Genomic DNA, 16488 nt, shown 5'->3' on the forward strand with positions numbered 1-16488 from the left:
TTACCTCTACTCCCCAAATGCCATCCTTATGGATGAGACCACAGTGCCTGGTATAAGTAATGCTGGTAATCAGGCCCAGAGCTTTGTGTGTGGCAAGTAAGTACTGTCACCACTGAGCCACACCCTCCGTCTTTTTTTGTTTTGGCTTTTAAAAATAGGGCCTTACTCTATTAGGCTATCCTGGGGCTCAGTAGGTAGCCTAGGCAGGCCCTCATTTTGCAATCCTGCTGTAATATAGCCTTCTGAGTGTTGAGATTACAGGTGTGTGTCACCAGACCTGGTCTTGCTCAGCTACTAAGACCTGAGCTTACATGTGAAATTTATGTCCAGCGACCTAACTCTGCCTTCAGTTCTTGATTAGAATACATCACCTGAGAGAAACCACAAAGTAGGCTGCCCAACTCCCACCCGAGATTTGTGTTTTTTCTTTTCTCTCTTAGACAGGGTCTTACGTAGCTCAGACTGGTTTTACACACAGTCTGTGGCCAAGGCTGACCTTGAACTCCTGATTACCCTGCTTCCCTTGTTTCCTGTGCTTGCTGGGGATTGAACTCAAGTCCTCATGCTTGGACGACAGACGCTGTACAGACTCTTCCCAGCCCTGCCACTTACATTCTTTAGTAGGTTTACCAAGACAGGCAGCAGGTTACACAAAATCAGCTGTTGGATGTGGTGACTGGGCCCAGCAGCCACGTTGCTCATGGCCCAGGCAGCAAGCTCCTGGATGGAGGACTTTGGGTGCTTCAGGACCTGGCCCAGGACCTTCAACATGCCAGCGTCAATGGCCATTTGGGTCTGTTCATCGGTTCCAGCCACAATGTTGCCCATAGTGTGGAGACAAGCGGTCTAGAAGGACAAAGAGGTGTCTAAGGATCACTAATCCGTCACGTTATGGTTGAGTCACACACTGAGTGCCATGCAGAGAGATGTCTGCAGGTTTGCAGCGTTTAATTTGGTCAGCATGCCCGTAGCTGCTTTCTAGGGTTTCAGTTACTTGCTTGCTGTCCTTGCTCAAAGAGGGGAGACAAAGGCTACTCATCAGACTGAACACGGGGACCCCAATGAAGAGCTAGAGAAAGGACTGAAGGAGCAGAAAGGGTTTGCAACCTCATGGGAAGAACAACATTATCAACCAACCAAACGCTCCAAAACTCCCATGGACTAAAACACCAACCATTGAGCACACATAGAGAGACCCATGACTCCAGTGCACACGTAGCAGAGGACGGCAGTGTCTGGCATCAATGTGAGAAGAGGCCTTTGGTCCAGTGAGGGCACGTTTTCCCAGTGTAGTGAAATGCCAAAGCACTGAAGTGAAGAGGGTGACTGGGAGAAGGTGCACCTTTGTGGAGACAAGTTGAAGGGGAAGGGAGCAAAGGGGGGGAGAGGAGGGGACAACATTTGAAATGTAAATACGGAGAGTATCCAATAAAATAATAATAAAAAAATGAATGTGCTCTAGGGGCCAGGCATGTAGCTTTCGGAAGAGTGCTTGCTTAGTGTGTATGAAGCGTCTCAGTATAAACCTGGTATGGCGGGTGGTCCACACCTGCAATCTCTGCACGTGGGAGGTGGCATCAGGTGGTCCCAAAGATCCTTCTTGGCTCCATCAAAAATTTAAGGCTAGTCTGGACTACATGAGACTCTGTCTAAAACAAAAACAGTGTGCTGCCCTGATTTTGTCTGGGGGCTTCTCATACAGCCCAATTTGGTCTTGAATTTGTCATGTAGCCAAGAACATCGGGCTTTTGGTCCTCGTCCTTTGGCTTTTTTGAGACAAGGTCTCAAACTCAGTATGTAGCCAAGGATGACCTTGAACTTCCTGGTCCTCCTGCCTCCACCGAGTACAGGGATGGCAGGTGTGCTCCGCCTGATTCATTTATTGGTACTGGGGATGAAACCCAGGTGTGAGCAACCGCCTTAGCCCTGGCCTTGAACTCACAATACTTTGTCAACCTCTGCTAGGATCACATGTGTGTGCTACATTTCCCCTCGCTAAACTCTCACCCGGGAAAATGCAAATGTGATTATAGAGTCTGTTGTATTCATATTCATCTGCCTCCTGGCTGCTGCTGGATATTTAATTGGAGCCAAGATAGCTCTGTGGGTCCCAAGGGGGGGAGTCTATGATAGAGCTTAAGGCGACCAGCATCCCAGAAGACCTGAATGTAAATTTATTTAGATTTTTTAAAAAGATTTATTTCCTTATTTTATATATCTGAGTACAACGTTGCTGTCTTCAGACACACCAGAAGAGGGCATCAGACCTCATTACAAATGGTTGTGAGCCACCATGTGGTTGCTGGGAATTGAACTCAGGACCTCTGGAAGAGCAGTCAGTGCTCTAACCACTGAGCCATCTCTCCAGCCCCTTATTTGGATTTCTTTGTACTGCAGTGGCAGCCCCCAGGGAAGGCTCTTAGTGAGGTTTTCTTAGACTGTCAGGCTAAGTGGGTGTGACAGGTGGGTGTGTCACCACAGCCTTGTGCAGATAATACCAACTGGGCATCAACACTTCTATTAAAAGTTGATACTGGAGAGATGCTCCATGGTTCAGAGCACTCTGGCTTCTCTTCCAGAGGACCCGAGTTCAATTCCCAGCAAACCACTGGTGGCTCACAACCGTCTGTCATGGGATCTGATGTTCTATTCTGGAATGCAGGTTCATATGCAGACAGAGCTCACAGCCATACAATAAATAAAACAAGTTTTTTTTAAAAAAAGTTGATTCCTTGGAAAGGTGAGATGGTTCAGTGGGTAAAGGTGCCTGTAATCTCAGGCTGGATGACCTGAACTCAATTCCCAGGGCCCATGTGGTGGAAGGGGAGGAATGGCTCCTCCAAGCAGTCCTCTGCCTCCACACATGGCACATCCTCACATGCCCACACACAGTTAATATCTACATGGGTAAAGTTGCCTTTTTAAAGACAGAGTTTTCTTATGGAGCCCAGGCTAGCTCCATTTGCCACCCCTCTCTCTCAGCCTCCTACATGCAGTTCCATGCGTGTGACGGTGAACCTGGAGACTTCTCTCCTGGTAGTCTTCCTTTTTCCTGCCCTCAAACACGGTCACCAAACTTACTTTGGTATCTGAAAAAAAATGCTATGGTGACCTCAGAAAGGATAGTCTCTAAAGCTGAGTGTGATGCCGTAAAGGATTGTGACTGAGAGGTTGGGCTAAAACAGAGTTAGACACAGGGGCATGAGCCGATAGTACCAGCACTGGGGAGGCAGAAGCAGAGGGGACCAAGAGTCTGGAGTTATCAGCTATAGAGTGAGGTCCAAGCCACACAAGACTTTCTCTCTCTCTCTCTTTCTTTCTTTCTTTCTCTTTCTTCCTCCCTCCTTCTTGCTTTCTCTTCTTCTTTCTCTTCCATCCTCCCTTCCTCTCTTTATATATATATACATATATATGTGTAAGTGTATAATCTACATATTTAATATATTTTATTTCTTATATATTATTTATTTTACTCTATATAATATATATGCTAGGCACAGTGGTAGATGCCTTTAATTTCCACACTCAAGAAGCAGAGAAAGGTAGATCTCTGTGTGTTTGATGTCAGGTCTACATATAAAGTCCAGGTCAACCAGGGCTGCACAGTGACCCTCTGTGTGCCTTTGACTCTGTGTCTGTATGTCTCCTTTTGTTTTCTTCTCTGTGTTTCTGTGTCTACCTGTGTATATGTCTGTCTGTCTGTCTGTCTGTCTGTCTGTCTCTCTCTCTCTCTCTCTCTCTCTCTCTCTCTCTGTGGGGTGTGTGTGTGTGTGTGTGTGTGTGTGTGTCTGTTTTTGTGTTTTTTTTATCTGTCTCTGTCTCTCTTATCTGTCTGTATCTATTATTTCTGTGTGTTTGTCTTGACTGTCTCTAGTGTCTCTGTGTCTTCTCCATCTCTGTGTGTCTCCTCTATCTCTCTGTCTCCTCCATCTCTCTGTCTCCTCCATCTTTCTGTGTCTCTTCCATCTTTCTGTGTCTCCTCCATCTCTCTGTGTCTCCTCCATCTCTCTCTGTGTGTCTCCTCCATCTCTCTCTGTGTGTCTCCTCCATCTCTCTCTGTGTGTCTCCTCCATCTCTCTCTGTGTATCTCCTCCATCTCTCTCTGTGTATCTCCTCCATCTCTCTCTCTGTGTGTCTCCTCCATCTCTCTCTGTGTGTCTCCTCCATCTCTCTCTGTCTCCTCCATCTCTCTCTATGTGTCTCCTCCATCTCTCTGTGTGTCTCCTCCATCTCTCTCTCTGTGTCTCCTCCATCTCTCTGTGTCTCCTCCATCTCTCTGTGTCTCCTCTATCTCTCTGTGTGTCTCCTCCATCTCTCTGTGTCTCCTTCATCTCTCTGTGACTCCTCCATCTCTCTCTGTCTCCTCCATCTCTCTCTGTGTCCTCACTCTCTCTGTGACTGTCCATCTCTTTCCTTCTCCATCTCTCTCTCTCACTCTCATATAAACACAGACCCACACAGACAGAGACAGTCAGTCAGTCAAACAGGCACAGACAAACACATACATGCACAGGGCAGAGGAGGAGAGAGAGAAAATAAAGTAACTAGTTGAAATTAAAATCCACAGAACTGTAGGAAAAATATGTAGGAAGGGTCCCTGGGGGGTAGGATTTTAAGTGGTTAACTGGCTGCCTTTCTAGTTATCAGATGGAGAAAACCTAAGATCTGGACCACCCACTAGGGTCTGAGAGTGGGGCAGAGTTAAGAGTTTAACTAGAAGTCTCAGCTGAAACAGAAGACAAACTGGGAATTCGGTGGAGGATTAGAGCTGACAGGAAGCCCTGGGAGGGAGGGAGGGAGGAAGGAAGGGAGGGAGGGAGGGAGGAAGGTGGGGATGAGACCCCGATTCAGTGGCTCTGACTCACAGGATCTAATTTGTTTTGTTTTCTGAGACGTAATGTCACATAGTCCAGAAAAACCTTGGGCTCAGTTTGCAGCCAAGCATGACTTTAATCTCCCTGCTTCCGTCTGCCAGGTGCTGCGATTACAGGCATGTCCCACTGTGCGTAGTTTACGTGCTATGGTGATAGAACCAGGGCTTCCTGGATACTAGGTGAGCACGCTCCTGGGCTGCAGCCACAGCACCCACACACTCACAAAGGCATGTGGGACTCAGGATGACATTTACCAAGACACTGAGTTCCGAGCTGGTCATGAGTTCTACTAGCCTCGGCAGGATGCCGGTGGTCACCACAAGATGGATGTACTCTTTGCCGTCCTCGGTGAGGTAGGACAGGGCCCAGCAGGTACCTGAGAGGATCTCATTATCATGATGAAGCAGGAGCTGACAGAGGACAGGTAGCATCTGTCTCACAGCATCCTCAGGAGGGTACGGATTTTTGTTTCGGCATAAGTTGGACAAAGCCCATGTGATGTTCCGAAGAAATGTGATCTGTGATGGGGTGTGAAAAAGACTGAATGTAAATGGTGGCTGTCCCTTCCCAGCCCCATCCATACTATTGATTAGTGCAGACCAAAGCTGTTGAGCATCAGAAGGACTCCCTCGAGGCAGTGATAAGTGCCAGGGACAAATACAAGGAGCTTTATATTTAAATTTGTAAATGCCATATGGTGTGTGCTTTGTATGGTACATGATGCCTTCCCCTAGTCAATGGATGACTTAATTATTTAAGATTTTATCTTTATTTATGTATGTAGTCAAATGTCTGTGCTTCAATGTGGGCACACGCTCATGGAGGCCAGGAGATGGAATGGATCCCTTGTCCCTGGAGCTGGAGTTGAGGCATTTGCCATCCACCTGACACAGGTGCTGGGAATGGAACTTAGGTCTTAGGCAAGACTGCCGGGCCATCTCTCCAGTCCCCTAGCCTAATGGCATTCAAATGTTACAACACGTGTGTGTGTTTGTGTGTGAGTACATATGTGCCTTGGTCATGACACACACGTGGTAGTCACAAGGACAACCTGAGGTGTCAGTCCTCACTTTCATCTTGATTGAGACAGGGTCTCTGAGTTTCTGGCTTTGTGCACACCAGGCTTGTTAGCCCACAAGCTTCCAGACTATTGTTTGTCTATCTGTTTCTCTGTATCTGTCTCTCTGTGATCTGTCTCTGTGTTTGTCTGTGTGTCTGTCTGACTATCTCTCTCTAGCATCTCTGTGTCTCCTCCATCTCTCTCTGTCTCCTCCATCTCTCTCTGTGTCTCCTCCATCTCTCTCTGTGTCTCTTCCATCTCTCTCTGTGTCTCCTCCATCTCTGTGTCTTCTCCAACTCTCTCTCTGTCTCCTCCATCTCTCTGTGTCTCCTCCATCTCTCTCTGTGTGTCTCCTCCATCTCTGTGTCTCCTCCATCTTTCTGTGTCTCCTCCATCTCTCTGTGTCTCCTCCATCTCTCTGTGTGTGTCTCCTCCATCTCTCTCTGTGTGTCTCCTCCATCTCTCTCTGTGTGTCTCCTCCATCTCTGTGTCTCCTCCATCTTTCTGTGTCTCCTCCATCTCTCTGTGTGTGTCTCCTCCATCTCTGTGTGTGTGTCTCCTCCATCTCTCTGTGTGTGTCTCCTCCATCTCTGTGTGTGTGTCTCCTCCATCTCTGTGTGTGTGTCTCCTCCATCTCTGTGTGTGTGTCTCCTCCATCTCTCTGTGTGTGTCTCCTCCATCTCTGTGTGTGTGTCTCCTCCATCTCTCTGTGTGTGTCTCCTCCATCTCTCTGTGTGTGTCTCCTCCATCTCTCTCTATGTGTCTCCTCCATCTCTCTGTGTCTCCTCCATCTCTCTCTGTGTCTCCTCCATCTCTCTGTGTCTCCTTTCTGTGTATCTCCATTTCTGTTCCACGTCACTATCTGAATGCTGTGATTACAGGTGGCTGCTACGGAACCTGGCGTTACGTGGGTTCTTAAAATTTGAACTTTAGATCCTTGCACTTGCACCAGAGTACAAAAAACCCTTGAACTACCTCCCCAGTCCTTGGTTTCATTTTCACCAACCAAAAAAAAAAAAAAAAAAAAAAAATTAAGCAACTGAATGCAGAAGCATGGGTCTATAATTTTAGTCATAGTGGAAGCAGAGAGAGTGTAAGTATGAGACCGACAGGTTGCATAGTGAGTTCAAATCCAGCCTGAGATACATAAAGACTAACAAACAAACTCAGGAATTACTTGCTCTTCTTGCCATCTGGAACTCTACTGGCTTGACATAATCATTCATTCATGTATATTTCTCTCTCTCTCTCTCTCTCTCTCTCTCTCATATCTATCTATATCCATCTATCTATGTATATTTGTGGGTGTTACATATATATGCTACATATATTTGCTCTATATACTTGCTATATATATCTGATATAACATTTATGATATATGAAATAGACAGATATAGGTTGACATGTGGCAGATGATAACAGTTGAACCCAGGGTTTTACCATGTTAATTAAGCGTGTTACCGCTGAGCTACATCCCTATTTGTGTTTTTTTTAAACAGCATTTTATTTTTATTTGTGTATGTTTGTGTGTGTGTAGGCATGTACCTGTGGAGGCTAGGAGAGGGCGTCAGATTCCCTGGAGCTGGAGTTCCATCGCAGACCGTTGTGAGCCACCTAGAGGGACTGCGGAGAACTGTGCTCAGGTCCTCTGGAAGAGCAAGTCCACCTCTCCAGTTCCATCTCTAGTCCTTTTTATTTTTTATTTTGAGACACGGTGCTGCTAAATTGAGATCTCCTGCCTCAGCCTCCCAAGTGGCAGAGATTGCAGGCCTGCTCTGCTAAATTCAGCCATACCTGTCTATTCCCCTTTTTCTGTTCTTTTTCTTTTTCTTTTTTGTTTTATTTCCTTTGAGAAAAGGCTTTCTACCGTACAGCCCAGGAAGCTTCATTTTTAAAATTATATTTTTGTATGTGAGTGTGTCTGTGCTATGGGTCCCGTGGAGTCTGTCCTCTCCTCTTACCATGTGAAGTCTAAGGGCTGAACTCAGGTTCGAAAGCTTGGCAGCAAGCATCTTCGCCCCCTGATTCACTTTGGCACCCCAGGCCTCAATCTCCTGCCTGAGCCTAAACCCCACGCTCAGCCATTTCTCTGGTCTTTTAAGGCCATTCTTCAGGCTGGGTGGCACATGTCTTTAATCTCAGCACTTGGGAGGCACACATAGGCAGATCTCTGACTTGAGGCTAGCCTGCTCTACAGAGTGAGTTCCAGAATGGACCGGACTATACAAGAAACCCTCTCTCAGAAAAAGAAAGAAAGAAAGAAAGAAAGAAAGAAAGAAAGAAAGAAAGAAAGAAAGAAAGAAGGAAGGAAGGAAGGAGGAAGGAGAGAAAGAAAGAAGAAAAACAAAAAGGAAAGAAAAAAGAAAAAGAAAAGAAAAAAGTCCTTCTGTTCTGCCTGTGGGTCTCTCTCTCCATTTTCTCTCAAAAAAATATTCTGCTCTACAGATCCCTGAAAACAGAATGTGAGACTATCAATCCTACCCATTCGAGCTTCTCTTGACAACTCTTTAGCCATGGTGACTATGAACTTGCCATTCTTCAGCTGACTTTCCTGAGTGCTGGGATTGTGTGTGAATACCATCATGGCCAGCTTCCAACTGATGTGGAGCACTTGGAGGCCCAAGAGCCTGATCCCAGCCCTCTTTCTACTGTAGGTCAGGGCTTGGCAATGCTTTCCGTAGTCATGACAGTTTTTAACCTCTTATCTCACACCCTTCTTTGAGTATTCAAAAGTGTCCTCTCGGGCTAGATGTGTGGCGTAGTTGGGAGAGCACTTGTTTACCTTGCATAGAGCCCTAGGTCCCATCCTCAGTGTTACATAAACACGATGTGGTGGTGTGCACCCACAGTTCTACCACTGCTGAGATTAGATAGAGCCAGGGGGTCAGGAGTTCAAGGTCAGCTTCGAGTACTTAGTGAGTTTGTGGCCCAACATGAATGTATCAAAGAAGGACGAGGAAAAAGAAGAGAAGGGAAAGAGGAGGATGAGAAAAGAAAAGGAAGAAGAGAAAGAAACGGAGGAAAAAGAAGAGAAAAAAGGAAGAAGAGGAGGAAAAAGAGGAAGAAGAAAGGGAAAAAGAGGAGGAAGAGGATGAGGAAGAAGAGGAAGAAGAGGAAGAGGAAAAAGAACAATGACAACAGTAATAATAATAATGAAGAGCCAACAAGTTGGCTCAGCAAGTAAAGACACGTGTTGCCAACTATGACAACCTGAGTTCAATTTCTTGGTCCTCGAAGTGGAAAGAGACTACTGCTGTGCACATGTGCACATTTATATGCGCACGCGCGTGCGCGCGCGCGCGCACACACACACACACACACACACACATGAAATGAAATTCAATAAGTAAATGGATAAATACACTCACTGGTATGTTTGTTGAAATAAGGTTGATCAGATGTGGGATGACGTTGTTGGAAATGACACTGTCTCTGAATTCTGCACAGTCACCTATAAATAGAAGAGAACATTAGAACAAAGACCCAGAGACATGCCTCTGAGCCCAGGACTCAGGAAGAAGAGGCAAGTTCATCTCTATGAGTTCAAGGCCAGCCTCATCCACATAGAGTCGCAAGCTAGCCAGGGCTACATCTCAATCCACTCTCCTCAAAAACTGGGTAAGGAGAAACTCAAACTGAGTGTCTAACTTTTAAGGTTTAGATATAATGAGGCTGGAGAGAGAGTTCAGTGGTTAAGGGTACATACTGCACTTGTAATGTCTCTGAGTTAGGTTCCCTGCCCATGTCTGCTCACAATTGCTGATAATTCCAGCCCCAGGGAGATCTGGCTTTCTCTTATGGCTTCAGTGGGCACCTGTATTCACTCACATGCCAATATAAGACACATATATACACATAAGAAAACTTGTTAAAAGTTTATGTGTGATCCAGTTAGCTTAGTGGATAGAGACACTTGCAGCTAATCCTGATGACCTGAGTTCAATTCCTGGGACCACATGATGGCTGGGAGAGCATGTTCCCAGCCCCACCTCTAGTACATACATATACTTTTTAAAAAAAGTTTATACAAAGGATGACAGACTAAAACTCAGTCCTGGGTATCTGGCATAGAATTAGAATGGCTGTATACTGGATCCTGGTTTTCCTAGGTGGCTGGTAGGTACACATGCCCAGTGCCACAGGCAGCTGTTTTTTTGAGCGGAGGTCATGGACACAGAATGAGACAACCTTTTCCAACTTTTCATAAAATATTTATGTGTGCATATGTGTAAGTTCATGCACATGTACACACATAGCCAGCTTTGTCTAGGTAGTTGATTCTAAACACTAGCGCAGTTCATACCATGGCTCTCCAAAGACAGAGTTTGATAGAGAACACTATTTCTCCCAAAGAAGGTTGGCAAAGGGCATTCACTTCCATAGGCAACTCAGAACAATCTCTGGATTCACAGAAGCAGGGAGATCGATCAACCATGAGCAATTTTATTCTGTGTACTATTATACACACACACACACACACACACACACACATATACACACATATATACGTACACAATATACATACACATACATACACACACACACGTGTGTGTGTGTGTGTGTGTGTGTGTGTGTGTGTAGCCCTGGCTGTCCTAGAATTATGTAGACCATGTTGACATCAAATTTACAGAGACCCACTTGCTTTTGCCTCACAAATGCTGGGAGTAAAAATCTACACTTGTGTGTCTGACATCTGTTTGTAAGAGGGGGTCATGTTATATATGAGATACCAGCCTCAAACTCACTGTGCAGCCTACGCTAGACTCATGACTCTCCTGCCTCAACCTTGCCTAGTCTTTAATATACCAACTTTTCATAAAACATGTATGTGTGCATATGTATAAGTTCATGCATCCGTACACACACATACCACAGTGTGCCCTTGGAGGTAAGGGGACTGTTTGTAGGAGTCAGTTCTCCCTTCCATTAACTGGGCTGAGCTAGAACCTAGGAGACAAGCTAGGCTTGGTGACAGGTGCCTTTTGCCCACCGAGTCATCTTACTGGTCCTTAATAAACCAACCTTATTGGTACCAATTTTGGCTTTATTTTGTGGGTGTGTTTTACTTGCATGTATGCACATGTATCACATGTGGGGCTGGTACCTGAGGAGGTCAGAAGAGGGCATCAGATCCTCTGGAAGGCCAGTTACAGGTACGTGTTAGCCTTCACCATGTGGGTGCTGGGAACCCAACTCAAGTCTTTTGCAAGAGCAACCTTTGTTCTTGACTACAGAACCATCTCTCCAGCCCCTTGCTGTTTGAGACAGTCTCACTATGTAGCTCTAGCTGACATGGAACTTGCTATGTGTCTCAGGCTGGTGTCAAATTCAGTATGTAGCCAAGGTGTCCCTGAGCTCCTCCTGATCCTCCTGCCTCTACCTTCCAAGTGCTGGGATCAGAGGTGCACACGCTCATGTCCAGTTTTATCTTGTCCTGGGGACAAACCCCAGGGCCTCCTGCATGCCAAGCAAACACACTACCAACAAGCTACATATACCCAGCCCCAGGACCTGAATCTGACACTTGAGACATCTTGTTTACATCATTAGCTATCAAGACAATGCCTAAGTCTTGGTCCTGTTAGTTTCCCATTGACCCAAACAACACAAAGTCAACCTCTGTCAAAGCTTCCTGAAGCATTTTCAAAGTGGCCGTTTTGCTATATACATGGTGGTACATGCCTTTAAGCCCCTAGCACTTGGGAGGCAGAGGAAGACAGAACTCTTGAGTTTGAGACTAGCCTGATCTACAGAGCAAGCTCCAGGACAGACAGGATGACACAGACAAAAAAAAACTGTCTCAAAAACAAAACAAAACAAAAAAAAAAAAAAAAAAACACATCCGAGTGGTTGTTCTGTATTCTCTTGGCTAGTTCAGGCTCTAAAGTCCCTGGAGATCCGAGTGCTGACTCAGGGGGATTGTAGCTTCTCTGAACTTGAAAACTACTAACATTTGGTTAGTTTTAATTGTCCAAATCTCAAGGGGCCCAACTGAGCCCCATCCCCAATACACTGTGTTCATTTCAGCCTGGAATCTGGGGCTTCCAACCCAAAAGCACTAAATCCCTGCCTTGGGTTTTCCCATGGCACACGGGGCTTCTCAGGGAAAATATCTCATTCAAAGCTCAGAAAATGGTTTCTGTCTGTATCTCTCCCTCTACAACTGTACTATTATCGTCTTTCTTTCCGTCTCTCTCCCCCTCTCTCTCCCCTCCTCTCTCTCTGTCTCTGTCTCTCTCTCTCTTTCTCTCTGTCCCTAACTGATTATTTTCCCCAGGATATCTAGGGTCCCCAGGCTTCTAGGGTCCTAGATTACTTAAGAATAAACAAACGGGCAGGAGAGGTGGCTCAGCAGTTAAGAGCACTGACTGCTCTTCCAGAAGTCGAGTTCAGTTCCCAGCAACCACATGGTGGCTCACAACCATCTGTAATGGGATCCAATGCCCTCTTCTGGTGTGTCCGAAGACAGCGACAGTGTGTGTGTATATGTGTGTGTGTTTGTGTGTGTAAAATTAATTAAGAATAAACACATACTGCATACTGTAAGGGCCTAAGACTAATTTTTGCTTCATTTTGAATTATGTGCTCATGTAGCCCCGGTTGGCTTCATACTCACTGCAGAGAATGACCTTGCTCTTCTGATCCTCCTGCCCCACCTCCTCAGTGCTGGGTCTTTAGACAGTTACCTCATTCCTGGTTTATAAGATGTCGGGATGGAACCTGGAGCTTTGCGCATGCTACTTAACCCAGACTACTTTGGTCTCATTTTTCATTTTTTTGAGACAGTGTCTCACTATGTACCTACCTCTGGCTGGCCTGGAACTCACTTGGTAGACCAGGCTGGCCTTGAACTCAAGAGGACCCTTTCTTCTCTGTCCCCTAAGCGCTCAGATTACAAGCATGCATCACCATACTGGCTAGGGATCATTCTTTACCCCCAGAGCTTGTTGTTGTTTGAGACAGGGTTCCCAGGAACCCTGGGCTGGCCTCAGATAGAACCTTGAATTCCTGCTCCTCCGGCCTCCACCTCCTGAGTGTGAGGATTGCGGCTGTGCGCCTCTGCATGTAGCTCTGGACTCATGTTTGGTCCAGCAGCTGTAGGACCAAAGAGGAGCTGACACTCCTGTACAGCTTTAGTATGTGCTGTGTCATCAAGGTTCCGCACCCGTTCTCAGTCTCCGACCTCGGTTTTGGGCTGTGAAGCAGCTCGCTCCAACCCTAGGTATTTATACTGAGGTTCATATGGGTGCCAGGAAATCAAGTGTCACAAAGAAATACCCCCGGCACACTGCGTGTCCATCCCTCCATCCCACCCCCACCCCCACGCCTTAGCACACTGAGGACAATATCTTACCAGCTATATTCCCAAGGGCCCACACTGCCTGCTCAGACACGGTCAGGTGTGGGGAACAGAGGAGTCCGATCAGGGGCTGAATGGCACCCCCTTTCACAACAGCTCTGGTCTGCTCTGAAGTTCCCGAGGCAATGTTGGTGAGCGCCCATGCTGCCTCGAACTGCAGGCTGGGGTGATCCGTCACCTTCAGGAAGTCCACCAGCTTGGGAATGAGTCCTGCCTCGATAATCAAATGTAGAGGAGGGTTCTTTTCCCGAGATAGCATTTCCCTGTGCGGCGAGACAGAAAGAATGAGGAAGAGTCACGGTGTGTGGAAAACCCCCTTTGCTTGTGGCATGCTGCAAGTTGAACCCAGGGCTTCATATATGCCAGGCAGGTGCTCTTATATGGGCCTCACCCCTAGGCCTTCACTGGGGGATTCTAGAAGGTGCTCTAACCACTGAACAACACCCCCAGTCCCTCACTGGGGGATTCTAGGAGGTGCTCTAACCACTGTACCACACCCCAGCCCCTCACTGGGGGGATTCTAGGAGGTGCTCTAACCACTGAACAACACCCCCAGTCCCTCATTAGGAGATTCTAGGCAGGTGCTCTACCACTGAGACATGTTCCCAACCCTACCCTGGGGAGTTCTAGCATCTCTACTCCTAAGCTAAAGGCCTTAACGACCAGATAAGAGCGTTACCTAGAGCTATGTTACTTCTGTTAGTCTTTGCATTAGTCCTAAAGCAACTTTTTGCCCTTCAGGTATGATCTATGGCCTAAAATCCCTGCAGAGGCCATTGCAAATTGAGCAATTCATCTCTGACAACACACTGCATTTCTTAAGTTACCCTCAAGGACAAAGGAGCTTGGTAAGTTGCCTCCTGCTTCTGGATGAAGTAGACTTTTCTGCTTTGTAGGGGCACACTGCCAACACTAGGAAATCCAACAGGCTCCTGGAGCTCACTTTTGGCTCCAGAACTACAAATACCAGAGTCTGCATGGTGGTACCTGGCAGCCTTGGTGGCCAGGAGATGCAGGATCGAATCTGAACTATTCACCCCTTTGATGATGTCGTCCAGAGTGAGGCTGGCCTACCAGGAAAACCACATTCAGGTTAGTCATTCAACCTCTGTCAGAAGAACGGATAGGCCAAGGAGGTGGCTCAGGGGGCAAAGGCTGCCAAGTCTGACCTCCTGAGTTTGACACCCACAGGGTGAAAAAACTGACCCTAACCAAGGGTCCTGACACCCGTGTGTGCACATGGCTACACACACTGGCACACAGTAAATAAACACCACAACTCACAATCACAATAAACAAAATATACGGCTTAGTTATCCACCTGAGGCGAATAGATGTCCGTGGTGTGCCTGCCTCTGTACTAAGGAATACATAATGTGAGCTGGCCCACAGGTTATAAGTCCAACATTGACATTCTCCATGCTTAGTAAGGTAATCCTGGTGCCCCGAGTATCTTAAAAAAAACAACCAAATCATTGTTCTTATTTTTAAATGTGTGTCTATGGTGCTTGCGGAGGTTTCCAAGCTCCCCGAAGTGGTTATTATCGATGTTTGTAAACTGCCTGAGTCGGTACCGGGAACCAAATTTGGGTCTTCTATAAAATGATCGAGTGCACATAACTTCTGTGCCTCCTACTTTGTTAAATTGTTATTTGTATGTATATAGATAGGGTTTTGAGATTGTTTTGGAGGTGGTGGTTTCCTGCATGTATACTTGGTTATTATGTCATAGAGACCAGAAAGGGGCATTGAATTCTTCTGGGTCTGGAGTTACAGATAGTTAGGAGCCACTGTGTCAGTGGTGAAGTTGAACCTGGGTCCTCTGAATGAGCAGCCAGTGCTCTTAACCACTGAGCCATCCCCAGCCCCACTTAGTGTCTTTGTATCAGTTGTGGCTGGGGCACAACACAGTAATCACGTGCTTGCCCAGGATGCGCATGGTCCAGGGTTCAATTTCCAGAAGACAGAAATGAGGAGGGGCAAAGTAGGAAAACAGAAAAAAAGAAAAAGTAAAAAGGGGGAAGAGAGGAAGGAAGACAAAGGGAGGAGAAGGGAAAGAGGAGACAAGGGGAAGGGAGGAAAGAAAGGAAAGGAGGAGGTAGGAAGGAAGCTGGGAAGACACACAGAACTGGAGGTATCTGAAGGAAAGGCAAATAAGGACATGAAAAGCCTCCATTGTCCATAAAAGTAAAGAGAAAACTACCAGGAGCAAAGCACACGGGAGAAAGGAAACTGAGCAGCAGGTCCAGAGAACAGAGAGGACCACAAATGCCAAGGCTGTGAAAGCCAGGCAGACTGCAGGCCACTAAAGGCAGAAAAGGTGGTGAGGAGAATGATCCTACGCTTAAATAAAAAAATGAAATGAAGGCTGGGTCCCCTTCGGCAGACCCAGCAGTGGTGAACTCCACCCTGTAACCTGCACACCATTTCTGGCTACAGTTCTTCCTGTATTCCTGGAGGCTCACTATTAGCAAGGACGTCCAGCTCTGGCTGTGTTCCCAGAGGCCCGCCAGCATTAGGGACAGCCAGGTAGGACTCTGCCCCAGACCCTAGCCCACATGTCCCCCTAGGCATACCCAGCAGTGGTGAACTGCATTCTGTTTCTTATGCTCTATTTCTGGCCCACAACTCTGCCTGCATTCCCAGTGCCTGCCTGCGGCAGGAACAGTGTAAACAAAGAGCCAGGGCAATATGGCACCACCAGAGCCCAGCTAACCCACTACAGCAAACCCGGATATCCTAACACAGCTGAAAACGACCTTAAATCCAGTCTTATGAACCTAAGAGAAGCCTTTAAAGAGGAAACGCATAAATCCCTTAAGGAAATACAGGGAGAAAAAACAAAACAAAACAAAACAATCAAACTGGTAAAATAAATGAATAAAACTGTTCAAGACCTGCAAACGAAAATAGAGCCAATAAAGAAAACACAAACTGAGTGAATCCTGGAGATGGAAAACCTCAGGAAGAGAACAGGTATTGAAGGAAATAAACAAATAAGGAAATCAGGGCCGGAGAGATTGCTCAGTGGTTAGAGCACTGACTGAAGGTCCTGAGTTCAAATCCCAGCAACCACATGGTAGCTCACAACCATTTAATGGGATCCAATGCCCTCTATTGGTGTCTGAAGACAGCGACAGTATACCCACATATATGAAATAAATAAATAAATCTTTAAAAAAAAATCAATACAT

General features: G+C 46.5%; 1 protein-coding gene across 1 annotated transcript in view; it reads right to left on the reverse strand.

Annotated features, from left to right (window-relative positions):
• Positions 1 to 16488, reverse strand: part of KPNA7 (karyopherin subunit alpha 7) — a gene marked incomplete at both ends in the record, with an annotated part of 51442 nt that overhangs the window by 27262 nt on the left and 7692 nt on the right. Inside the window, 5 exons of the mRNA XM_080941005.1 lie at positions 613 to 846; positions 5129 to 5392; positions 9303 to 9385; positions 13289 to 13557; positions 14282 to 14364. Of these exons, the coding sequence (XP_080797131.1) occupies positions 613 to 846; positions 5129 to 5392; positions 9303 to 9385; positions 13289 to 13557; positions 14282 to 14364 (933 nt within the window). The remainder of the gene's footprint in view (positions 1 to 612; positions 847 to 5128; positions 5393 to 9302; positions 9386 to 13288; positions 13558 to 14281; positions 14365 to 16488) is intronic.

This window comes from Micromys minutus, assembly GCF_963924665.1.
Source record: "Micromys minutus genome assembly, chromosome: 29".
Taxonomy (NCBI): Eukaryota; Metazoa; Chordata; class Mammalia; order Rodentia; family Muridae; genus Micromys; species Micromys minutus.